This window comes from Cheilinus undulatus, linkage group 8 (genome assembly GCF_018320785.1).
Source record: "Cheilinus undulatus linkage group 8, ASM1832078v1, whole genome shotgun sequence".
Taxonomy (NCBI): domain Eukaryota; kingdom Metazoa; phylum Chordata; class Actinopteri; order Labriformes; family Labridae; genus Cheilinus; species Cheilinus undulatus.
Window position 1 is genome coordinate 29,966,227 of NC_054872.1, and position 26,786 is coordinate 29,993,012.

General features: G+C 38.6%; 1 protein-coding gene across 2 annotated transcripts; it reads right to left on the bottom strand.

The window, feature by feature from the left end:
• Positions 1 to 6,975: 6,975 nt before the first annotated feature.
• Positions 6,976 to 26,298, bottom strand: LOC121513806 (neuronal acetylcholine receptor subunit alpha-7-like). 2 transcript variants are annotated; one of them, XM_041793782.1, is made up of 10 exons: positions 26,202 to 26,298; positions 24,399 to 24,538; positions 19,962 to 20,006; positions 19,133 to 19,239; positions 18,963 to 19,042; positions 18,574 to 18,741; positions 16,208 to 16,402; positions 15,649 to 15,735; positions 15,432 to 15,541; positions 6,976 to 9,312 (listed from the first exon to the last, which is right to left on the bottom strand). In XM_041793782.1, the coding sequence occupies exons 1-10, from the start codon at positions 26,251 to 26,253 to the stop codon at positions 8,443 to 8,445; spliced, it is 1,854 nt and encodes a 617-aa protein (XP_041649716.1). In that variant the 5' UTR covers positions 26,254 to 26,298; the 3' UTR covers positions 6,976 to 8,442. The 2 variants fall into 2 exon arrangements, with proteins under 2 accessions (XP_041649716.1, XP_041649715.1); XM_041793781.1 differs by having other exon boundaries at positions 19,133 to 19,242.
• Positions 26,299 to 26,786: the final 488 nt, after the last annotated feature.

Here is a 26,786-nt window from a genome sequence, read left to right on the forward strand (position 1 = left end):
GCCATGAAAATATTCTAACATGTTGCTCCTTTGACTGTTTAGCCTACATACTGTAGCTTATATAGGCTCTCAAAGCAGCTTTCTATGATTTGTTATCTATGTTGTTAGCTTAAGCAATGTCTGCTAAAGCTCAAATTGCTAAAGCTAGCTTAGTACACTGGCTTATGTAGAAATTTAATGACACAGCATAGTTAATGAAGCTAAAGTGAGCCACTGTTTGTGGAACTACTTCTGAAACAGGTACATGCACAATTTAATCCCATAGACCTTTTACTCTGTTTTAGTTATGAAATAGTACTAAGTCTGTAAGGTTTGCGATGTAGTTATTTCATGAACGTAACTGCCAGACTATGTTCAGGAAAAGGTTGAATATTAAAAAAAGGATGGTCTTCAGCCAGACTGTCTTGAAAATAATGTTAACACACTCTTATAGTATAGCTTATACAAGTCATTTGGTTAGAACAGCTGTGTGTAAGCCTATTCTATAAGGGATTCTATCAGTGAGAACAGCTAAGGCTTGGCTATGCTTTCTGTGTGGACGGCTGCACAGACACATGCTCGTGCAGAATTGTGACCCAGAAACATCTGGTGCAATTAGAAGCGTTGGATTCTTCCTTGCAGTGTCTTCAAAAATCCCATCCGTCACATGTTTTAATGGAACTCTGTCGAGACATGCATGGCCACACAAAAATTTGCTGCACAAGACTAGGGCTGAACGAGTTTTGAAAATAATCAAATTATGACTTTTTCTCAATATTATGATTGCAGTGTAACCCCTTAAAACCTGTTGTATCATATTTGATACATACTTTTATAATAACTCTATCTAATCTAATCTAATCAATATGATGAATAAATTACTAAAATAAACTTCTGAATACAATCTGTTAAATGATAAAAATGCCCTCAAGTGGATTATCAGTTACCAAAAACATCTAATGTATCAAATGAAATACAAAAAATATAAATGTTAAATTTTATGGAAATTTGTTTTTTGCTGTTGGATTTCAGTAGAAAGTGAAATAAACATTTCAGTTCCAAAAAATTTGAATTTTCCTCATCTTATGTATTGTTCAACAATTACAAGCAATAAATCATTCTATAATATAACCAATATAATATTAGATAAATTAAATCAGGGAAAAATATTTGAAAAAAACTAAATCTAATTGCGATTTTTCCCCATGTATCAGATTTGATATAAACTCCTATACTGATGGGGATAATATATTTTTTAATGTTATTCTTGTTGTGAATAAGAAAATCATATATACGAACATGAAAAGTAGGATTTTTGTAAACTATTCTAAAAAAAGACACTTGAATGTATGCATAATGTGTAGAGCATAACATCTCGGCTGTAAAAAAAAAAAAAGTTGTGTCAAGCTGGTCTTTGACACATTTCAAGTTGAGGAAGTATTGCACTGTCTGCAAGTGGAAAATTGCAGCAGGCCATGTTGTGATTTCATCTTATTTGCAATTAATTGCCCAGCCCTACATGGGACCTCTCTGAAGGGTCATGTCTAAAGATTTTACATCACATCTGATGCACGGACACAGGAAGCATCAAGCTTAAAACAGGCTTTAAGACTGATGCTAATGTCTGGAAAAAATGTAGCCCTTTTCATTTGTGTGGGTCTTTGGGGGATGGGAGCCACTGGCATATTCAACGCATAAGTATAAATCAAACTAAAACATGAGCTATTCTGACCTAAACCTTTTTAAACCAAACTATAAGCATATATATTTCTGCTGTAAAACTTGGCATTTTAAACCTGGGCCTAACAGGAATTGGCTCCATTTTATAGCCGGCCTCATGTGGCAACTGTGGGTTCATGTGGGAACTGCATTTACTCTTTCATGGCTGGATTTTTCAATGCAAGGTTTCCACTAGTGTTAATCACAAGCTTTCAGAATTTTACATTGTAGTTATGAACAAAGTAAGAAAGACTTAAGAGATTCTATTTCCTCTTTACTATCCAAAAGGGAAATCTGTGTGTATAAATGAAAACTATTGTGTTCTTTTCATTGCCCTGAGTCATTGACACTTTTAAATCAGTGAGAGGCTATCAAAACAGCACAGACTATTACTTCCCCCTTTATATTCTCTCTCTGTGTCTCTGTTGTCTTTTATAAATGACCAAACATCACAGAGGGGACAGCTCTATAAACAGCAGTGTGCAGTGTGTGAAGAAGTGTGTGAGAGTTGTTTAAGACTATAAGTGGTTACTGCATTCTGCAGCAGTCTCCTGCTTTGCCACTTGATGTGTGAACGGGCTCACGTGTCTTGTGATGTGGGTGCGACGACTGCAGTGGCCTCCTGATACCAGAGTGTGCATCCTACACTCCTGCTCTGTTTTGTATGACTTGCTTTGCCTCTCGTCTAAACAAATGTCTCTGTGTGAGCTGTCCACACAGAGCAGGTGGACCAGTGAGTCACTGCAGGAGGAGAGTACCCTGGATTTATTACCTGGGCTATATTGCATCACTCAGCGGCCCCTTGCACACACAAAAGAGCTCAGTAGGCCATTGAAATGCTTTGTAAACTGCCCTGGCTGCACAGACTGTACTGAGAATAAAAGGGTTTAAAGCTGAGTAAATAGCTCCAGGTTTGAAGGTTTGGGTGCAGCCGTGCCAAGACGCCAATTAGCCAAATTCAGCTGTCATAAAGTGTCAGCATTTTTCATAGTCAATCATTTCAAAAGGGACTGTTTGCCAACAGCCTTCACATAAATTCTTATAAAGACATACTTTGCCAGTTGAGAATATATGTCCAGTCACCCTAAATGCTTCTCTAAGTACAGTTTAGCAGCAGCAGCATTCCAGAGGAGGAAGAGGATGGGGAGAGGGAGGAGGGATTCACCCTTCTCCTCCTCCGTTTCCTCTCTCATTAATCACCAATCAGTTAAAAACTTTATTGGCTCCTATTTGCCGTCTCAGCACGTCTTTTCCCCCATCCCTCCCTCGTGTCTCTCAGCTGTGCAACCACTTTGTTCTTCCTCTGCATTGCCCCGACCCTCCCCTCTTATCTCTCTATCTGCCAACCCCCCCCCCCGTCTTTTTATTGCTGTGCTTCATTACCCCCATCTTTGCTGCTCTTTTTCCACTCCCACCCTATCTCTGTGATTCCTTCTGTCCTCTGTTTTTACGTCCTTTTTTTAAAACTTGGATAGCAGAGAGGCGAGCCAAGAACAGAACTCTTGATGCGTGTCTAGAGAGTACAAAAGCAGAGAGACTTTATTTCTCAGTGTTCACAGCTTGGTCTGTTACATCCTATTGGCACTGTGTCCAGTGATTTTGAAAAATGTAAAACATTTACATTCAAAGCCAGAACCAAGGACATCTTTTATATTTTCTAATTTCAAAGAATGTTAGACTAAAGAGTAAGTAAGTCAAGCATGCGAAGGTGTGTGATGAAGTGACCTCTCTTTTCTTACCTTCACACGCTGGACCTGTTTTAGCAGAGAGAATGATACAGCACATCTTTAACAAACCACAGTACTTTATCCATTACATAGCTTAGTTTTATAAAAAGTGAATGAAGTGAGGTAAAAAAAAAATCTATATGGCAGTGTGTAGTTGGAGGTTCACTGCTGTGTAAAAAGAATAAGGTAGTAAATTACTACGGCGCAGAATAACATGAAGCTGACATGGTTGATGGAGGTGCTGCTAAAATAAATTTCTTTTATCATCCTATTTTATGATTGACTTTCAATCTGTTTTACATTCTTACCCTAAAGAAAAAAAATCCAGCAATTCATGATCATGAGGTGAAGTACAAATAAAAATGAACAGGATGTCTTATTTGAATGAACAGTGTGTTGATTTAAAGACCATCTAGCTACAGACTGTAGATTTCAGACGCCCCCCTTGATGACCACTAAAGTAAGACGTTTATCTGGCAGAGCAGAAAATACAAGTTAAACTTTCAAAATAAAATTAGATTAGACTTTAAAAATTAGGGTTAAGGAAAGGTTAGGCCACCAGAAGTTAATAGTCAGAAATCTGTTTGATGAAACCAAGTAACAGTTTGCATACAGGGAAAGCTAATGAAGTTAATGAAGCTACATCAGCTACAAAGCTAACAGAGTTATGCCGGCTAAATTGAAGGCTATCAAATTTAGAAAAGTTATGTTAGCCACATAAGCTATGTAGGTTATGTAGTTTAATGTAAGCTACACTAGCTACACACACTTCATAGATAACATAGCTTTGTAGCTAAGGCTAAAACTAACAAAGTGATGTTTGTATATAGATAATGTAGTGATGTAGCTAAAATGAAAGTTAATAAAGTTAAGAAAGCTGTTATGTAGGTTACATAGCTAAATCTAAAGCAAGTGAAGCAACGTTAGTTATCATGTAGCTTCAAAACTAAGGCTAAAGCTTACAAAGCAATGTTAGCTATGTAGATAATGTAGCTATGTAGCAAAATTGAAAGCAAACAAATCAAATAAAAAGCGATGTTAGCTACTTATGCTATGTAGGTCACAAAGCTACATCTAAAGCTAATGAAACTATGTTAGCAACATATGTTAAATAGATAATGTAGCTTTGTAGCTAAGCTAAAGCTAAAGTAGCCATGATTGCTGTGTAGATAGCATAGTGATATAGCTACACTGAAAGCTAACAAAGTTAATTTAGCTATGTCAGCTATGGAGGTTACATAGCAAAATCTAAAGCAAATGAAGCTACACTAGCTATGCACACTACATGGATAACTCAGCTTGTTACATGTGGCTGGCTGCTCCATGGTTCCTCTCTCCCTGCTCTCTTTGGTCTCCCTCCTCCTCCTACCTGTGTGGCTGCAGCACACCTGTGTGCTGTTAGCACTCAGGGTGGCAGGGGAGAGGAGCACTGCAGAGCAGGGAGAGAGCACAGACCCAAAGCTACATGTCCTGGACAAACGCTATCAGGAGGTTTGTTTGGTTTTGTTAAACATTCTCTTTTCGTTAATCATTAATTAATGTTTGTAGTGTGGTTATTTCATGAATGTAACTGCCATACCTTGTTTGTGAATAAAGTTGAATTCACGTTGCTAAATCGAAAGCTAACAAAGGTAACAAAGCTATGTTAGTTATGTAAGCTATGTGGGTTAGGTAGCTACATAGCTTAATCTTAAACTAATGTAATATATTTACATAACTAAGATATGTAAAGCAAATCTGTTTCAGCTTTATAAGATCTGCTACATTTGCTAAAACTAGACCTGTTTTATAAGTAGTGATGGTAACAGTGGCTAACTGTAGCTCTATTAGCTTTAGCTAAAGCTCATGAAGCTGCATTGACTTACATAGTAATGTTAACTATTCAACTAGCAAAGCTATATTAGCTTTATCAAAGCTACCAAAGCTAAAGTGAGCTGTTTTTTGTGTAATTACATCTTAAACTATTCGTACATAATCAAATCCCTGATTAGAAATCAAACCTTTTTCTGTTTTATTTATGAAATGTTGCTGAGTCTCTAATGTTTGCAGTATTTCATAAATGTTACTGTCGTACTTTGTTGATGAATAAAGTTGACTTCAAGTTGCCATATCAAAAGCCAAAAAGTTAACAAAGCTATGTTAGCCACGTAACCTATTTAGGTTACTTAGCAATTTTGCTAAATTCAAAGCTAATGTCACATTGCTACATAACTAATGTATCTAAAGGCAAAGAAATCAAGTCTGTCTCAGCATCATTAGATTCTGCTACGTTTGTTCAAGCTAGACCTGTTTTAGATGTAGTGACCTTAATGGTGGCTCGCTTTAGCTCCTTTAGCTTTATCTAAAGCTAACTTAGCTACAACGGCTTACATAGCAACATTAACTACGTAACTAGTGAAGCTATATTAGCTTTATCAAAAGCTAACAAAGCTAAAGTGAACCTTTTTTTGTTTCATTTATGAAATGTAACTCAGTCTGTAATGTTTGCACTGTGCTTATTTCATGAATGTAACTTTTTATGAATGAAGTTAAAAAAAAAAAATCTGAAACATTGTACCTGCAAATTACATCCCTTCCGTCCTGACAAATATGGTGTCTCACCGTTGTGGCCTGCAAGAGGGGGTGTCTGAGGTCTGTGGTGTGCAGCCAGACCTCTCTAGGAAATTCTGCCAGTAGGAAGCTCTCAATCAAAACAATAACAAAACATGATAACAAGAGACGGCCTTGGCTCTGCCCAGCTCATTTCCTTACTTCTTCTTTTGTGCTGTGATCTCTGAGAGCATTCTGCAATTCATCATAGCCTTACACACGAAAGACGCTTAACATCTTTTCTCCCTTATAATTTATCTATATAACAAAATCAGTAATTTATTATTAAGCAAATACACCTTATGAAGTGGAATTTTTATTGAACAGTCCTGATTTCAAATCAAGCAGTAAGCAACAAAGAAGAGCAAAGCCAAGCAGCACGTCTGATCTCCATGTAACTTGTGGATGTCTCGAGGGGCCACAATGCTACAGGGGGTCACAGGGTAGGGGGGATTAAGTGTGTTACAGAGGGTCGATAGAACACGCTGCCAATGGACGACAATAAGTGTGGACCTTAGAGTTTGCAGCACACAACATGAACGAGATAAAGCAACAGAACAGCAGCTTGCAGTAGCAGTTCACACTCTGCAGTAACACAAAAGTTTTGGACAGGAGATTCAGGGATTTCATGACCACGATTAATGTCGTCCACCATGACAGGACCGTTTAAACTATTTTAAAAAATCAAAAATATTTCAGGCTTGAAAACATTTGGAAATACACCATATTGCCAAAAGTATTCACTCACCCATCCAAATAATTGAAATCAGGTGTTCCATTCACTTCCATGGCCTCAGGTGTATAAAATCAAACACCTAAGCAAGCAGACTGTTTCTACAAGCATTTGTGTGTTATTGCTGCAAAAGGTGGACTGATGTCATATTAAACCCTATGGATTAAGAATAGGATATCACTTAATTTCATATGCCAATCAAGGCAGGTGAGCAAATACTTTTGGCGATATAGTGTATTTGAGAGTCCTCAATTAAGGTCATTTGATCTTAATTAATGTGGACATTTCAGAGCAAAACTCTACGTACTGTATTCTTAAATAACAAAACTTTGGAAACTGAATCTCCTTTGTATAAGCGTTATTGTTTTGTCCCCTGGGGGCGCCAAAGTCAAAGCAAACCAAAAATTCCTCACAGCAGTTTTAATTATGGAATAATAACCTCCTCAGTGGTGTTCTTATTTAATTAAGGACATCATGAAACAAAGTTTTGAAAATCCAAACATAGTTTCAGCTGATGAAGAAGAATCTGTTATGTTACATGCAGAGCATCATTCCAGCTTTTCGGAGGATCTTCGTCATATCTTTGGATTTTAAGAACTCTGTACAAAAACCACCTTAGTAAATCTCTGTAATTCCATGCTCCTAACTTTAACATAGCGTGACACTTAAAGCTCCTGTCAGGTGATTTTATGTGGTTATGAAACAGACTGAAATTAATATCGTTCTTCTTTATGGCTTTAAAAGCCTACAAGACCATAAAGGAGAAATATGGTTTTACACATGTATTTTATACACATGGCCACCCTGGCTATGGGGTAGGCGTCAGATGAGGAAATTAACAGCATACTGCCGAAAAACAGTCTTTAAAAAAGAAAAGAAAATCCAGCCAAAAATTAATTTTGAGTTGCACATAATACAAGTGTTTTCATGATACCGTGTTTTTAAACTGTGATACAATTCTAGTAAAAATTAACAAAAATGATGGAGTATATTATTCATTCATGTATCATGGCACCAAAAATAGAAGCCCTTGTATGCACTATCAGGTAAGGCTGGCAAACTCTTGCACATGGTCTAAATTGTGACATTTATCTGAGACAGTGCTCTCCCTATTGATCACAGCAGCTTTAAATGAAAACATGACTGAAGATCTGAAGGTTTTTTTTTAGATTTCAGGCTTTTCTTGATACAACCAATCCTAAAGATAACAGAGATTATATCTTCTTAAACACATGGTATCAAAACAGTATCAAGTAGCACACATTTTGACAACCTTATATATTCAAAAATAAAAAAAACATTGATTTTACATGTTTTTCACAGTATAAAGTCTGTATTTCAATGAGAAATTTGATGCTCTGATGTATGTTTAATGAGAGAATACAGGAGTGAATTTCTCTGATTTCTAGGGCTTGTTTGTCTCCTTTTAGAAGAAAGAAACATGCCAGTTAAACTTAAGTAGAAAACATTACAAAAAGAATGAACAAGACTTGTTTAGTGATGAGTTAACTCTTTCATAAAACTTTTAAAGTCATAGAAAGAGTGGGTTGTAAAGTTTCTAAATCATGGTTTGCTCCAGATTACCAAACATGAGTAATAACTGTTGTGTGTCCTGATGTAACTAACAGCAGTTGTGCTTCCATTGAATCCTCACCTGTAATATCCTTTTTTCACACTCTCAGTACTTTTTATCAGTCAGAGGAAATCTTTTGACAGCGCCTCTCCAAAGTTGGGTGCAGCCATGAGTATAGCAATGGTGCAGATGATGTTAAAAACACTGAACCCCACCAGGAACAGGCGGTCGATTACAGATGCAGCAAACTGCCACTGCTCTGCCAGACTGAGCTGCCGGTCCTGCTCCCTCACACGTTCCACTAAAAACTGAACCTCCGACAGAAGAGCCTGCAACTGGTTGTCCACGGCAACAGAACGAATCACACCACTGATGGTGTGGGAAACTGCAGATCTTGATGATCCGGCTGCGGCATCCAGGCCGCACTGACCAGAGGAGGTGGTGGAGGGGTCAGGGTCTGGGGAAAGAGGAGTCTCCTGTGGGGGGCTCCCAAACTTTGAACATGGGAGGTGATGATGGAGAGGTGTATCTCCTCCTGCTGCTGCTGCTCCTTCTCCTTCTCCTCCACCCAGTCCGCTGTTAACCCTCCCATGACTTGTGTTTCTGCTCCTCTGAACTGGATCCAGCTCTGCAGGTGCCTGGAAGCTCTGGTAGCCCATATACAGCAGGTGACCATTTGGCTGAGGGAGTGGACTGGGATCTCTGAGGCCTGAATTAGGGTGCACAGTGGCCTGGGTGCTAGGTCTGTGGGGTAGTTGATGGTGTAGAGGGTGGTTGAGCTGGGCCAGGCTGGCCTGCAGGGAGTTGAGGCTTTGGGGGAGGATGGAGGGCAGTGGTGTGTGGATGGTGGTGGTGGTTGTGGTGGTGGTAGGGGAGGACAGTGTCTTGCTCTGGCAGTCCACCTGGCTGTTTGAAAGGGTGGGCTCCGACCCCTCACCTGGACGTTTCATCCGCAGGAACCAGGGAACCCACTGCAGCAGAACCAAATGTACCTGACCCACAGGGACACACGCTGGTTAGAGAACAAAGAACATGCATGCACGTTTTCTACTGCTGTTGAAATTTCTTTTTTTCACAATGTAATGAGACCATTTTAGAACATTGCATTAAACAGATGCAGCTGTGTGAACTGAGTGGTCACAGCTCGAATCATGCTGTTTGATGCTGCTGCCTGTGGTTCACTTCATCATATTGCAAACAGCTGGTTTATGGACATTGCAGGCAGATAAATGTGAAATGGAAATCTAATTTTTACAGGCTCTAAATACAAATATCTGTCTCTAAGTTGTTGCCCAGGTTCTTCACCAGTCACCAGTTGTTGCAAGGAAATGATGCAGCGTCCTCTCTAGTCGCAGAAGTGTAGCCTGACAGGCTTTTAAAGTGTTGCGAAGTGGTGTGTCACAAACAGTTTCAACTTGTCCTGTGGTGAACTTTTGGTCTGGACTGAGCTATAAACAGGGAGTATATACATTTTTCCACAAGGGGGTTCTTGAGCAAAACAATAACAAAAGATGGCAAGTATAGATGTGGTGCTGGGCTCTGCCCACCTCCGCTGTTGGCTTGTTCTGAACTGAGGACTCAAAACAACAAAAACAACAAAGACTGCCCTTTATGTGGTATGTTCACTAAACAGCATTTTGGTTTCATGGATGAATTTCTTACAATGAGGGAGAAAAGCTGTTAAAAGTGCCCTTCCCAGTTAACGTTGTGAGCTACTTGCAAAGCATCCAGGGATTGCATGCAGTGTGCTTGTGTGATGGTTGAGCTGGAGTTTATTTGTTGTGAAGTTCTTTTAGATGCATTAACTTGAAAATGAAACTTTGAAAAGAGCTTTACAGCTAAAGTCTGTCTATTGATTTATTGATGGACTCACAGAGATCACTTGTCTCCACAGAGCGAGGCTAAACTAACTGCTGTGTCCTGTCCTTTTCGATACACAAGAGTGAACATGCTGGGATGGGGCTGTCACACAGCTGTCACAAAGATATTCTGTCATTGTTAGATCAGTTATATGCTGCTTTCTCAGCCATGAACTCTTCAACTGTCTGGAAAGTTTGGCACATAAAAGCACTGGGCACTTCAACAATACTTAAAACGTTTTGAAATAAACTCATCAAAAGAAACATTAAGATGTCTGAATGGTTTTAACCAACCTTGTAGGCAATGAAGTATAGCAGCTTAAAATCAATGCTTTATTCATGCAGATATACTCCACTTGAAGTTAAAAGGGGCTCTATGTTTGAGAAAGTAAATCAATTGACAAAATAAGGAGAAGAAAAAAGCTGGGAAGCAAATAATTTTAAGTAGAGGTTTAAAAATGAATGAAGTGAATAGACTGTTTCAAATAAGTGAATATATAAAGATAATAACATTAAATTTAAGAATGAATAGCAGCTTTGTATGTGTGTTTCAGGGAGTGATTTAAAAACAGGCACCTGTTCAAAAAAGGCTCAGGTAGTCTTCTATTCTTTTCACATAACATCTGACCTCCAGCTTTAAATCTTGGTAAAGTCTTTTTTGATTCCAGCAAAGATTTAATCAATACATCAGTAAGCTTGTACATCTTGCTTTTATCAGAATGAAGCCCTTGGTTTGAGTCTTGAAAATCTCTCACAAGCTGTTATTTCATCACAATTTCACATTATTCCTGTACAGTTTTCATCTGTAATTAAAAATCTTTGCACTGGCAATAAAACACAACTCAGAGACTATAGCTACAAGATGTAATAATAATACAACTTAGGATCATGCTGCTCTACAATGGCTGCCTATCTGTTCCTTTCAGAATTAACCTGAAGAAACTAATGTTAACTTTAAAAGCATTGCATGAGCAGACATAGAGCCATTTTAATGAAGTAGTAAATTCTTACAAGCTTTTACATAATCATTGACCTATTGGCCTCTGCGGAGTCCAGTTAAAGAGCAGGAGGCTGAAGCTTTTACTGTAAAGACTTTGGGATGACTGCCTGAGAAAATCCAGTCAACTGAATATCTACACTTGTCTGCTTCTAAAACCACATTTTTTTTATATCCTGGTGTTATCTATTCGGTTCATTTTGATTAAAGGCGGATCCAAAGCCCCCCCCAAACAAACAAACAAACAAACAAACAAACAAACACAAAAATCTGGCTATTTGCCATGTCATAAGGTGGGACTTCTGTTGACATCAGCTAATAGGGCTACATATCAACATCTCTGTATACTTCAATGTGGTATAGTTTCCATTTGTAAGTAATCTTAATTGTGACATTGGATTTACTTTCTAGTAAAAAAAACTTGAAAGATTTATATGTTACTAATGTGTTACTTTTGAAATAGTTTAATACATAGAACAAGAGATGGCGAAACATATGATTGACTACAACAAAAAGGAGCAGGCCAGATGGTAGAGCAATCTTACAAATAAGTCAGGGTTATTGTGTGGTTGGTAAGATTTCTTCAGGAGACAAAGGTACACAAAAGTGGTCAGGCAGAAAAATAAGTTAATATATTGAGAAGGTAAAAGTAAAACTTTTTAAAGTTAAAAACAATAAACATTAATACCCCACCTTTAAGATCCTTTATTTTAAAGGTATTCTTCATTATTTTTGAAGTGGATTGTCTGGTACATGGAAATAAGGTTGCTGTAAACGTGAAAATGCAGAGATCTATGTGTGACTGAATTTTGGATTTAGACTGTTACAAATTTTTCACCTCTTTCATGGGTAGGTTTAATTTGGGCAGGACAAATATAGCGCCCCACTGGCATCACAGGGCGCTATTGGCATTACCCCACCCACCTAACGCTACAACAATCTAAAATCCAGAGCAGCCCTAAAAAGTCTGTTGTAAGCTGATGTCACTGCTTTCACTGGAAATTAACAGCCAGCTGAATGCTGTGTTTTTGTTCATGAGGAGGTAAATTGGCCAAATCTATCAGCCACCGTGGCCTACGGCTCATTTAAAGCCTCATAACAGAAAGAAATGTGACAGAAAACAGACTTCTATCTCTGCTCTGGCACAGAACCAGCCACCTGCGCTCTGGCCATAGTTCACTGTAAGGTCATTGGGCAGAGTAATTGCAGGAGTGCTTGTCTATTTTTCACTTGAACCAGATGCAGCAGGAACAAACATCTTTACCTAATGAAGGTGTGTTTTAACCTATATGTCACATGTCTTTAGTTCTGGTTGGTTTAATGTAACCATCTGTGGCTTTGTCTCTCTCAAAGCAGGAACAGTCAATCCCTCCTGTCTGTTAGCATATCCATGCTAAAGTTTAGAAAAGTTTCTGATGATGGACTCATTCTATTCCTGTCAAATCAGTCCAATAAAAGCCTCTGACGGTAATCATTATTGAATACTTTTGTTTTGAAGAGCAACATCGGGAAATTGAGTTTTTTTATTTTTTAGCAGCAACTTAACAACAAAGGTGTCTCATAAACAGGTGAGAGCCATAACTTCACATAACTCAGATAATGAGATATGAGGAATAATTCAAATGTAAAACACAGGGTGAGAAAACTAAACTGAGACTTTTTAGCTCTAAATTATACCTGTCATGACATAATTGTGATTGTTTCTCTGACTGCTTTAAAAAGAGGTTGTAAAATACTAGCATAGCAGACAGATGATTCCTTCAGCCAGGTTATGAAGTCTTTAAATTTGAGACAGGATTGTGTTTCCTGTGAGTGGGAGTGCCTTTGGCACATTCATCCAACACGCCCCCAACATCCTAAAGCAGACATTACTGCCTCATTTTTCATGATTTAGAAGCTTAAATTCACAAACTTAGAGATGTTTTGCGTGACTCACATTTGGCTTGGTGGTTCATAACACAGTGACCTGTCATAAAACAAACCTAAATTCCAGATTTTTTTCTAAAGCTAAACACATAATTAAACTAATTATAAACGAATCATAGAAATATTCTTGGAATAATGGAAAAATAAAACAAAATCCTGCATTTGGCTAAATTGCTATTTGACTTTAAACAGAGACTATAGGATGATAGAATATCTCCACTCAGTCAGAGACAGCAAAGACAGAATGATCCTAACCAAATATAGATTCAGTGACCACAAACTGCCCACTGAAACTGAAAACAAACATGGCTGCTCAGAGAAAAACGGCTCTGTGCTCACTGCTCAGCTCTGGAAACAGAAATGCACTGTGAGTAGTTCTCCTCGCTCAGAGAACTGAACTGAGAAATAGCCAAAAAAAGTCAGAATTCACAACTTTAACTGGTAAATAGAAGTTGTTAGGTCTCCTGGGTGAAGGTACAATAGCTCCTTTGTCTGTGGAAGATGTTTCTTCCTGCTACAGCCTGAGGGACTCACACTGTTAGAGTCTAAATTCACACTATCTGTATGATTGGCATGTACTATCTCATTGTCTCAAATCAGTCAACTGTGTATTGATAAACTGTTAAGAGTAACTGTGCTGAATAAAATGCCCTCAACTTAATACTTTCACTTTAGGTAGGATAATCTAAATGAAACAAAACCCCAACCTATAATACCTAAACAACAGTATTACCCAGGCATCATGAGACATGGTTAGTACTAAAACATCCCAAGACATCAACAGAACTAAGGTGTCACACAACACCATAGGAACCCATGAATAGCAGGAAAAAAACAGGAACTCAACTTCAAAACTTGAGACCAACAGGACCAAAGATTCAAAAAGTAATTAAAGGATAAAAATTAAGAACTAAAAACAATAATTAAGTTAAATTAATAAAGGAAAACTAAAGGTAAAGTATAAATATGAGCACACTAAAAAGCAATACAAGCATTAAAAAGAAAAAGACAAAACCAGAAAGATCAGCCTGAACTAAAACAATAAGAAGAGTAAAATATTTTAAACACTCTAATAATAAATACGTAATAATAATGATGATGATAATAAAAGAAGGGAAATAAAAGAAGGAGAAATTTGTAAAATGATAAGAAGGAATAAGAAGACAACATCACATAAAAGCAAGTTTATAAAAACGAATCTTAAGAAGTGATTTAAAAGAATTGATCGATTCTGCATGCCTTATCTCCTCTGGTGGGTTGTTTGGGGGTCGGGGGGCCCGGGCTGGATTCGGGCCCAGGCCGCCCGCATGCATGGGGTGCACGCCCTATCCATTCTGCCACCTGTGCCCCATTCTAGTGCATTTTAACACCATATTAGCACCAGATAATCCAAACTGGTTCTGTGAGATATAGTTCTGGCTCAATATAGATCAAAAAAGGGCCCAACATAAAAGTCATTGCATCAGTAATGTGTCATAGTATTTCTTGGTCCTAATGGTCTTCTGGAGTTTAGTGTGTTTTCTTCACCCAAGAGGGCCCTTTAGCGTGCGTTTTGCCAACCAGGAGGGCACTTTAGCGTGTGTTCTGGCTCCAAAGAGGGCACTTTAGCTTGTGTTTTGGCTCCCAAGAGGGCACTTTAGCTTGTGTTTTGGCTCCAAGAGGGCACTTTAGCATGTGTTTTGGCTCCCAAGAGGGCCCTTTAGCTTGTGTTTTGGCTCCAAGAGGGCACTTTAGCATGTGTTTTGGCTCCCAAGAGGGCACTATAGCATGCGTTTTTCAACAGTTGGGCCGGGGGGGGGGGGGGCGACTGCCGTGCACACCATTGTATAGTGATGATATGCGATCGGGAGTCCGTGCATTGTGTTGTATTTTGAAAGAACTGGATATTCTAAGCTTGTGACTTCCTTTTTGGAGCTTTCTGATTGATGGGAATTGACGTGGTTTGGCAGCAGCAAGCACTGAAAATAGACCACAGCATATCTCGAACGAAATGGCGCTCCAGGGACATGTCGCTGACGGACTGGAGCGCCGGCTGTGGAAATGCTCTGATAGACCCTCTTTGCACCATGAGAAGTATACAGTTAATCTGTGGGAACTACTGATATGTGACAATGTAATTTAAAAGATATCAAAAATGTGATTTTTTTAAAACTGTTTTTTAAAGCAACAACCAACATTGTTTTGTTTTATTATCTGAACATGTTTGTATTGTAGCTATTTTCAATTAAATGTCTTGGAAACCTTTCATTAGTTATGAAGAGAGTGTAGTCTCATACTCACGGTTTTCTCAGAATTAGATGGCTAAAATGTGTGTTTTTTTAAAACTCACCCAGCGTGGCATGTTTCCACTGTTGGGACTGTGGTGATGAAACTGAAGGACGATGACTGTTGCAACCACAGACATCCCAACGATCACCATGGTGCTCGCAAAGTACTGACCTGCAGACATACAGAAGGGGAGCACATTTATCAGGATTCTGTCTCCCTTAAAAACCATAAAACCCACATCAAGATGCACACATCTGCAAAGACAGCATGAAACTGACCAATCAGGGGCACAGAATCTGAAGTGGCGGGCATAATCTCTGCAACCATCAGCATGAAGACGGTGAGAGAGAGCAGAACAGTGATGCCTGCAGGCAGACACAGGACGCCGGGGAGAAGTGGGATGTAGAGAAAAAGAAGAGAGAATCCTTTAGAGAAAAAGTACAAGTGTACATTTTGTGGAAAACTATTTTTGGTATGCTGCACTTGACTTCTCACTTCGATCGTTTGTCTTTGTGACACCCAGAGGAGAACTCATTCGATTTTTAGTCTTTCTCATCTTTCCTTTCGCTTGTTCTGTTTTTGTCTTTGTCATGCTTCTCCTCATCTTCACCTACTTGTCAAAAACACTGCACCGCTGATTGAGAGATGTTTATAGAGAGAGATTGTAAAAGACGCATTAAACGAGTTAAATAACCCCATGCTGCCACAAGACTATGCAGCTAAAAATACATTTCATCTTGCAGCAGATGCAAATTCTTTTTTTTCCATTTTCACATATTAAACCTCTCTATATGTGACACCATCTCTCATCCCTCTCACTCTGTTATTATTCCTCACCCAGGCTGATCTTCTCTCCTGAGTTGGCGGGGAGCAGGAAGACCAAGAGGGTCATGGAGGAGAGGAGCACACAGGGGATGAGCAGATTGAGGGCATAAAATAAAGTCCTTCTCCTTAAGGTCACCACGAAGGTAACATCTGGATACGGTTCTGCACAGCAGTCATAGAAAACTTCATGACGCCCTCCAGGAACCTCTGAGGAGACAGGGAGGGACACAGAAATACAACAGTGATATTATATACACCTCTATAAATTCTTGCTTATACATATTTTATGCTTTATTAACATTAATCATTATTTTATATGTGTATAAATAACAAATCAAAATCTGTTTTTTTAGTTAAAGTCTTCATAGGGCACTCGTTGAAATTTTTGGAAATTTAGAATTTGAAATTTAGAATATTGAACATCCTAGTAGTTTTTTTTTTTAACTTTTGTTTAAATCTTTTTTTGTGATATTTTTCGTTATTATGGTGAAAGTCATGGTCAGTGAAGTGACTGTACATGGTTACTTGCCCATAAAGTGTATGCAGATGAAAATAGAGCTCAGCAAAAGACTGTTTCTACTCATTCATTGGTCACCACTCGTTCATATCTCTACCTTTCTCCACTCAATCACTCTCCCACTTTTGTGATCAGCTGATTATGGGTGTTCACTCTCTTATGTTTTAAGCTTATCAGATCCTGCCACAACCTCGTTTGACCAATCATCATGCAGCTGTCATATTTTAAATCAGTCATCCTTTCTTCTGCAGTTAGCCTGTTGTTTCAGTGTGGACGCTGCAACCCTCCTCCACCCCAGCCACCTCCATTCAATTCGTTGCCTAAAACTATAACTAAAAATGCTTGTGCCCTTTTTTCATGACAAAAACTAGACTAAAACTAACAAAAATAGATCTGTGATGACTAAAACTGACCAAAAATAACTTAAGTTTCCATCTAGATTACTAAAACTAGACTAAAACTAACAAAAATAGAACTGTGATGAATAAAACTGACCAAAAATAACTTTAGTTTTCATCTAGATTACTAAAACTAGACTAAAATGTAATGTAGTTTTCGTCAGACATTCTAAATCTGTGATATTTCTCCACTGTGGGTAAATCTGTCACAATGCAATGCATCTGTAGCTATTCTGCCTCTCAGCTTGAAAAAGCAGGGACCCCTCTGGCAGAGTGCATAGATCACACTATCATGATTTTGTCCCAGATTAAGGCGAGAAAATAAATGCTTGGACTAAAAGTGAAGACTACAATGTGAGGACTTTTTATGGACTAAAACTAGACTAAAATGTTGTTAAGTTTTCACCAACTAAAACTAGAGTAAAACCAAAAAGACTAAAATGTGACTAAAACTCAAAAGTATTTCATCTAAGGACTAAGACTAAAATTAAAAATAGCTGCTAAAATTCAAACAGTTGTGCAGTCAAAGTGTATTTAGATTAGATTCAGACTGTAATGCTTATGCAAGATAAAAAAGCAGCTACATCTTTCTTCCACACAATAGATCATTTTTGACCTTATAATCTCAAAAAATCAAAGTTTTTGTTCTTGTAAATATGCAACATTTTTATTATTATTTTTTAACTCATTACTTTATGACTAAATTAACAAAAAAATCTGAGTCTGGTTTCTCATAAATTTCTATAACCTCAGAAAATGTCTGTTTTTCTTTAAAGTAACAGATCCTTTGTCTTTTTACTTTTTAGAGTGGCCCTGATTCACAGTCATACATAGAAACTGCTGAACACTAGGCACATTTTACATCCTTGACAGATGAGTCTTTAAGTTAAAGGTGTATGCAGAGTCTGTATTATAATCATAATCAAAGTAATTGTTGCTGTAAAGATTTTTAGTAGACTTTGTGTATTTGTTGATATTAAAACTTGGTTCTTCTTTCATGTCTTCACTCTTGAGCTGCTGTAACTAGTACGTTATTTAATCTTATAATTTAGAGTGCCCAAGTAACAGCTATGATAGAGAGAAAATGAAACTGTCTCAGTGCCTCTTGCTTGAATGTTATTGAATATAGATGGGAAAAAAAAACACAAGTGGGAAACAATTCACTCTATGAAAAACTGCCTGCAAGTTCAGGGACATAAGACATATTTCTTTGTTTTCTTCAAATTAAACTGCAGTGGCATGTGGTGGTAGAATATAAAAATATCCATGCTAACAGTGTATTGATGCTGAATTTTCAATCTCATTTTCATCAGCTTTAAAAGAACACTCTGACTAATTGCACATCTACATAAAAATCGAATACATCTCTATATCTTCACAGCTCGGATACAACACAGCACTAATGTAAGCACTGTTACCAAGCAACACCGTTTGTGATTATGAGGGTCAAAATCCTGCCTTACCCAGCAGGTCCCACTCCCCATTAGGCATGTACCCTGACACGTCTGCCTCCTTCATCTGGATGTCCAGCAGCCAGCCGTCAAACGTCCACGAGCCGAACTTCAGCTCACAGCGCTGGATGTCAAAGGGGAACCATCGCACATCCACATTACATGTGCTGATAAATATTCCTGAAAAAACAGAGATGTTAATATCAAAGTGGAATAAACCATCTTGAGATAGGATAAGAATTTAATTTGATCAAAGATGTTTTGTCCAGTATGCAACAATCAGGAAGTTTGTGATGAGGAAAATATTTGATTGCTGCAGACACTTTTAGATGGATTTTCTGCAACTGGACTAAAATGACTAAAGATGCAGTTTGGATTGAAAGTATTTTTTAAGAACGTACCTGGAGGTAAATACTCACAGAAGCCACTGGAGTTAACCAGCACATTGGTCTTAAAGGTTGCATCAAACTTATCATGAGCGCTGAAGGAAAGCAGCACAAGGAGGAGATAGAGTTTAGAGCTCAGCAGCAGAAACAACTCTGAATATGTGTGTATGTTTTTCTAAACTTACCTGTTATAAAGTAAAATATCAGGCGTCCAGACCTGATCAGGAGTAAAACGGAGGTTCTTAACTCCAGGATACTCAGACTGGTTCCACTGGAGGTAGTGGTCGTACCACTGCTGGGGGACATGAGCACAACACAGGTTTTACATATGATCTAAATCATACTTTCTATGTTGCAAATTCACTTTAACTGCTCTGGGGGTCCCCCTCACACACTATATCTCATACAGGTCTGATGGTGCTTATAGACTGCCATTTGAAGGTGGGGTATTAATGCTCCTGTACTGTCTTATCTGCAATGTATATCGCACAGAGACAGGATGATGAGTGAAGGAGTCTGGCCCCTGATACACCATTGGAAGAAGTGACAGAGGCACAAGGGGGAAACAAACAGGTGCAGCCAGAGTTGATTGGGCTGAACAGCTGTGTGTGTGTGTGCATAGCTGAGTGTGTGAATGTGGAGCTCCTGAAGTGTGCTCACATGTTGTGAATCCTATACAAAGTGAATTTTATGCTGCAGTGTGTCCAGTGCAAGGTGTAACTTTATGAATTTGTTAATACTGTGTATTTAACCTTGGTAATATGATGACTTTATAAAATGAAGCAGAAAGCTAAATTCTCATTTTTTTCCTACTATAAGACATTTCAAAAATGAAGGAATCTGTGACTTGGAAAATCTTCCTACTCTGAAATGTCCATTATCATAAAAATGTAATACATCACCTGAGATTGTTCTGTTTAGCTGAGCTTGCATAAAAAATGCAAGGAATGCATAAAATAGATGTGCACTAAAAAAGAAAAGTCAATATTACTTAAAGTTATTCAATAAACTCACCATCTGCAGCCAGGCATTTGTAGTGATGATCTGGTTCTTTTCATCCTTACAGAGCAAAAATGAAAGCAGAGATGTAATATAATTATCTACTATAGAGGGTTATATGTACAAGTGTCTGTCTAGAAACACCAACTTTCAATATCTTCTCTTTGTAGCTTTAAATACCATATGTCAATTTTTACTCTGAAATGTGTATTCTAATTTTTTGATTTACAAATGACTGCAAGAGGATCTGGCTGCAGATGGCTATGGCGGCGCAACATTGCCCGTGGGACAGGAAGTGACACACAGAACCCAAGCCGAAACCAGAATGTCCTACTGAATGACATATTTTTATGCTCGCTGTCAGAGGTTATAGTAAGCGGCTATGCTTCACAACAGCAGAATTTTATGAATAAAACTGGAAATTTTACTGAGCCGGATAAATCTAAATCTAACACAACACAAACTAAGGAAAACCCAAAGAGGTTTAGGCACCTGAACCCTAAAGATTACAGTTAGGGTTAGGGGGAGAGGGAGAGAATATAAAATAACACACCACAAACTAATGAAGCCAAACATGGTTTAGTTCACCTATTCCCACCCCATGGTCAAGGTCTCCCTACTGTAGAGCTCTGCAACACATGAGTCCACAACATCCCACCATAGAGGTCTGCAGCCAGAAGCCTCTCAATAACTGAGTCTACTGTATGTCATTGATTCCCAACCTAGGATCCTGGGGGAGAGGGCAAAGGTTGCTCAGAGGTTGTCAAAATTGGCTTTGCACATATTAACTTATATCATTATAACTAGCTTAGTGTAAAGTTTACACAAAGGTCTTTGGTAAGAACTACAGACATCCATTCTTTTGGGATTTTATTAATGAAACATTTAAAAGATATGTTTATTTTTAACAACAATGTTTCACCTTCTTTGTTTTGGTCCTTAGAGGGCACAGTTTCCCCCCCTTTTTAGAAATAAAATAGCCCAGCTTTTATTAGATACAAGACAGGAGGCTCCAGAGAAAAAGGCCTGGAACCACTGGCCTAAGATATGTATGTGTATATATGCTGCATACTTATTTTACCTCAAACATTTTCTGTTGCTGTATCTTCATTCATGTTTATGTTAATTATGTAGCTCCTGTCTAAGCCATTGGTTCTCAACTGGTGGGTCGGGACCCAAGCGTTTTGCGCGGAGCTGTTTCCAGTGGGTATTGTATATGTGCAAGGAAAGAAATGATCAATGAGGTCTATGACGCACTTTTATTACCTCCACCAAGGAGGTTATGTGATCGGGGGGGTTTGTGGGTTCGTTTGTTAGTTTGTTAGCAATATAACTCAGAAAGTCATGGATGGATTTTCATGAAGTTTTCAGGAAATGTCAGAAATGGCATAAGGAAGAACTGATTAGATTTTGGGACTGATCTGGATCACCGTCTGGATCAAAGAATTTTTTAAAGGATTCTTTACTATTGGGAGATAGGGCTAATAGGTCTGCGATGTCCCCACTTTACACCAGGAGATGGCGGACATGAGTAACTTATTCAAAGTTTTAGAGTTTATAGAGTTTGAAAGATGCATGCCCGGTCGAGGAGACAAGTCGGAGCGTAACAGAGAGAAAGGCAGCGAATTGTAGCGAGAATACTCACAATGCTGGGAGGAATAGAGGAATATTCACCCTCTGCCATGACTTCCAAACATAGCGAAGCCAGTGCTTTGCCCCACCGAGGAGGGAGTAATCAGCAAATTAGATTTTGGGAGTGATCCAGATCACTGTCTGGATCCAGGAATGTTTTAAGGATTCTTCACTATTGGGAGACAGGGCTAATGGAACTCTCTGAGTGCTTTTCTAGTTTTCTTTTGTGGTTTAAGCGTATGAGCCTGATGTTGTCATATATGACAAGAGATGCAGGTTATTTAAAGTTTCATAACTTCTGAACCATAAATTGTGGCCACTTATTTTTTCCCACTGAAGCCCTCCATTGTTGCTGTTCTAATGATGCCACCTGTGCCTTTGTAGCTCTTACAGCAGCTTTTCTAGAGAACCTGGAACTTTATCCATTTTTAATCCATTTTTTAATCATTTATTCCACTAGCTTAGTATTAGTCACCATATTATTTTGTCATACTATCCTCTTGGCAACCAATGACAGGCATTTCTGTTGTCACATCATGCTTGCCAAACTGCATCTGGGTAGAAAGGAATGACCTTGACCTGAAATTGTTATAGGAATTTACCTTGTAAACTTTTTTTTTTTTTTTAAAGAAAACTTAGAGTAAATTCTCCTCAGTGTTGTGGAGTTTTCTGTGGGTGCCCCAGGGGCTTCTGGTAATATTCTCTGGGACTGTTACTGTCACTCAAAAGGAACCCCTGAACTTTTTTAATTTTTCAAAAGTAATTATCAGGACTGAGGTCCAAACATCACTATGTTTCATTAATTAAAACTGGTTGGAAGAAAAAAATAAAAAATAAAATCTGAAATTTTTGTCACGATTGCTCATTAAGGAGCAGGGTTCTGAGGCAAGACCACTTGAGAACTACTGGTCTAAGCAATGTAGAAACCTTTCTACACTCTGTAGGCTAGAAATGTGCTGCTCAGCTCTGCCTACCTCCCATGCTTACTTCTTGTCTTGAATTAAACACTATTCAACACCATTGTGAATCCATAACAGTACAGTGTTTGCAGTTTTCCTTAATGGTACGGTGTTGCCTCAAGGCAACAAGTATATTTTAACCATTTTCCATTATTTATTCATCAAAAAAGCAACATTTAACGACTAGAAATTAAACAGCCCCCCCAAAAAATATGTCCCCTTTGTCCAGCCTCAGAAATGTCTGGAAAATATCATTTTTGCAGTTCTTTTGCAGCAAAATGGCCAAGCTGTTTTGTGTGACAATGTTTGCACAAAATCAGAATCAGAATCAGAATATCTGGTTGTGGTCCTCGATAATAAGCTGTGTTTTGAACCCCATGTTGATGTCACCTCCAAGAGGGCTCAGCAAATGTTGTTCTTTTTGAGAAAAATGAGAACCTTCCATGTTTCTTCTGAGATCATGACTCTCTCAGAAGTGTTATTAAATCTGCTCTAACCTTTTGTATTGTTGCATGGTTTGGAGACCTGAACTTGTCCAATAAGAATTGTCTTGGTAGTCTTGTTAAAACTGCTGGAAGAATCTCAGGAAGTCAGCAGGCTGGGGTGATGTCTTTTTGTAACAGACAGGTCCTGAGGAGGGCTAATGCTCTTCTGGATTGTCCTAATCATCCACCTCAGAGTGAGTTTGAGCTTTTGCCCTCAGGCTGTCATTTTAGGGCTCCTATGAGGAGGACTAAAACACTACAGGTCTCATTTATCCCCAGTGCAATTTATTTATCTAATGGCAGTTAGCCCTTAGGTTGCTCTTGTTCTTCTTGCACTGTTATTGCTCATTTGCACATCCCCACATTGCAATTTTTGCATTACTTGGTAGTAATTTTCCATTTTTGGTATGAGCTCTGGACTAAACTTTTGTTAGTGATTTTGTGTATGTGTATGGTGTTTCTTATATTGTGTTGTTTTTATTATGTCTGACTTTCGGGCTTTTAACTGGGTCTTATTCTTACTGCTGATGTTGTACTTGTGTACCTTGTCTTTTGTGTGCCTCTGCTGCAACACTAATTTCCCTTTGTGGGACAATAAAGAGCTTCTGACTCTGATTCAGATTCTGATTCAACAAAAACTGCACTCCATAAGGCATGAATATCACATGATGAAGAAGAAAGGCTGTCAAAAGGGGCCTTTCTGGTCTGCACTGCAGTCTCAGGGAAAATTAGGAGTGCAACTTTTAACAGCTTTTCTTGATTTCCATATGAAATTCATCTATGGAACGAAAACAGTGGCGTAGACACGCCATCTTTTTTATTGTTTTGATTGAGAGCCCTCTGGTGGTAGAATTTACACTCTGCCTTAACAGTGTATTTTTGTTACTATGTTTAGTTTTTAATTGATTGTACAAGCTAAAGATCATTTACTTTCTTCTGATAATATTTCTTCTCTGATGCAAAACCTGTTTTTTTTTAACAATTTTATCTAATCGAGCTAAAGGCTCCTATAACAAACTTTCATCCAGTTATAAATCAAACTGAAATGAAAAACAATGCCTCTGTATGACCTCAAAAGCAGTGACTGGAAGAAAATGTATTATTTCTGTAAAGTATGATTTAATGTCTGTAGAATGAGTTGATGTGTAAGTGTCCAGATTTGCTGAAACAGCTTTTTTTTCTACATTTTGCACTAGAAAGATCCATAGTGAGTGATTTCTTTGACTGTTCAAAGGCAGCAGAGTGAGATCTGAGGGCAGAAAAAAACTACTGACATGCACAATACAAGATCAACAAAAAGACAGAGGTATTGCTGAATCTACAGGGGATGCATAGTCCTAAACTAACTGAATGTTCTCCACAGAAGCTTTGCATACCACATCCATGACTTGCATCAGAGTGAAGGAGAACTGAACAGTTAGAGTTTGGGAGTCGTTGGCCACTGGTCTCTCCATAGGGTTGTAGTCTCTCAGCAGCTCCCGCAGCAGAAAGCGCTGGTGAGGACCCTGCAGCGACACTGAAGCAGGGTGTTAATGCAGGGGAGTCTTTTCAGAAAAAAAAGGTCAAGAGAAGAAAGCGATAGACACAAAGCCATATCAGAGGAGAAAGCAGTGAGGAGGGGCAGTGGGAGAAGAAGTGGTGCAGAAATCACAGGCCAGGTGAATAAAACAGAAGATTCCAATGATAGAAGGATAGTGAACACACTCCGTTAAAGATAAAACAAAACATGAAGCTTTGAGAGCAGAAAGGTAATGGTTTAAAGATGGGGGTCACTTCTACAAAAACAGAGAGACAGAGCGGACAAGAGAAGAGAATACAGAGTGAACAGGAGAAAAGAGAAGAAGAATGGTCCTCCACCTAATCAATTACATCTCTGATTGATCATCAGCAGACAGTCGGAGTCTTTCCACAGCCATAAAAATGTCACTTCTATTCTACGAAGGAAATAGTGAGGCTATTAAACACTGAAACACCCCAGAAAGACACACACAGCACTCACGACAATGAGAGCGGGCAACAGTCTCTGTCATTCTTGGCCCTATAACTCCTGCTTGGATTCACTCTTGATTCATTCTGCATGAGGCAATCTCTTTGATGTGGAAGGTAGAAAGCGCTCAGAACAAGTTTAAAAGGTACCATGCTCTTTAAATAACTCTAATGAGGACTTGAGTTCCTGCACGCATTATTGCATCTTCAATATGAAAGGAGGTTTGTCGTCCTGAACAAAAGAAGGAATGAACATAGGTACACCTTCTTAGCGGCTCACCTTCTTATGTTCATTACTGAATCATAAAACTGCCAGTAGCTGTAACCTTCAATCCCAGGGGCACATCAAATATGAAACGCCACAAACTTGCTCAGTCTTTGGCAAAAGAAGCTTTCAAATTTTTGCTCCATCATCTTGATCTGAGCTACAGAGTCATCTTAAAGATGAGTGTTGCATCTGTCTGGACAATAAAAGTTTCACAGCTGAAGGCTGCAAATTGTATTGCCTGACATATTTCATTGCTTGTTGCTCAACTGTTTGTTCTCATTGTGAAACTTAGTGTTTTATTTTGGTCAGGGCTTCACTAAAAAAGAGATTTTTAAATCTCAATGAGGAATACTTCTATCTAACTAGTGTCCATTTGGATCAAATCAAAGCAAAAAAGCTGCAAAAGGCATGCCGACTTACAAAAATTATAGTTTTTAGTGTGCCTACAACCAAATGCAGCGCAAAACTGTCCAGGATTTATGCACTTAGAGCATAGTGTCAAATCAATTTTCACTAACAAGGCCTTTATTATCATCAATATGGAGGTACAGATGGTATAATTCAGATTAATAGCCCCAGTGTAATATCCAGTCATAGTAAATTACCCCCCAACAACCTCATTATCACCCATCTCTTTCTATCATCTTATGCATCAATCTATGTATCTCTGACTCTATCAATCTATCTACCTATCTATCTATCTATGGAGTAAAAATGATATATTTTCCATTGATATTGAAAATTAAACATATTTCTGCATCTCTGCCTACTAACAGACAAGCTTTCCATGCCAAACTAAGCCAGTGTGATCACAGTAATTAGGAACAAAATACCCAGGTGCATCAACATGAAAAAGCACGCAAAGAATATTAGGTACACGCAGAAAACACTTGTTCATGCACAGATACCAATGACAGTCACTCACCCCGAAGCAGAGTCGAAAGTATCAACAGCCAAAGAGCCACAGCCTGCCACATACTGCATTCCTCTCTATTCTCAGAGAAAGTGAGGAAGACAGAGAAATAGGGAGAGATGAGGGAGGTTTTAAAAAAAAATGTCAGCAAGGGACAGATCAAGCTCAGAAGAGGAAGATAGAAAACAAGTGGAGAGAGTGTGATACCAGCAGTGGCAGAGATGGGAAAGGAGGAGAAAGGGAGAGAGAGAGAGAGAGAGAGAGAGAGAGAGGAGACAGGGTGGGTGAGAGATGCAGTGAAATGAATACTTCTCCACTGAAGAGGGAGACGCTGTGTGCCGGAGTCACCCTTCATGCTTCTTTGCTCAGTGATTATTTCCTGCAGACTTTCTGATATGCACTTATCTGTCTTCACATCAGTCATCCACTCTTATTTTAACCTGGACTTACTCCCTGTTGCAGGTTGTTTCCTCTTCAATAGGCTGTTGACAATCAGATGAGAGAATTGCAGACATTGATGATACAGTTTCAATCATCCAAGGGAGAAAAAGTCAAAACCTGGGGAAGGAATAAAGCAATATGTAACATATTAAAACA

Excerpts from the sequence above, each read along its gene's own strand:
- LOC121513806 (XM_041793781.1), bottom strand. The coding sequence starts at position 26,253 with ATGTGGCAGGCTGTGGCTCTTTGGCTGTTGATACTTTCGACTCTGCTT. Across the intron at positions 24,539-26,201 it reads ACTTTCGACTCTGCTTCGGG|TGTCGCTGCAGGGTCCTCAC; the intron begins GTGAGTGACTGT and ends ACCCTGCTTCAG. Across the intron at positions 16,403-18,573 it reads TGGGGAGTGGGACCTGCTGG|AGGTTCCTGGAGGGCGTCAT; the intron begins GTAAGGCAGGAT and ends CTGTCTCCTCAG.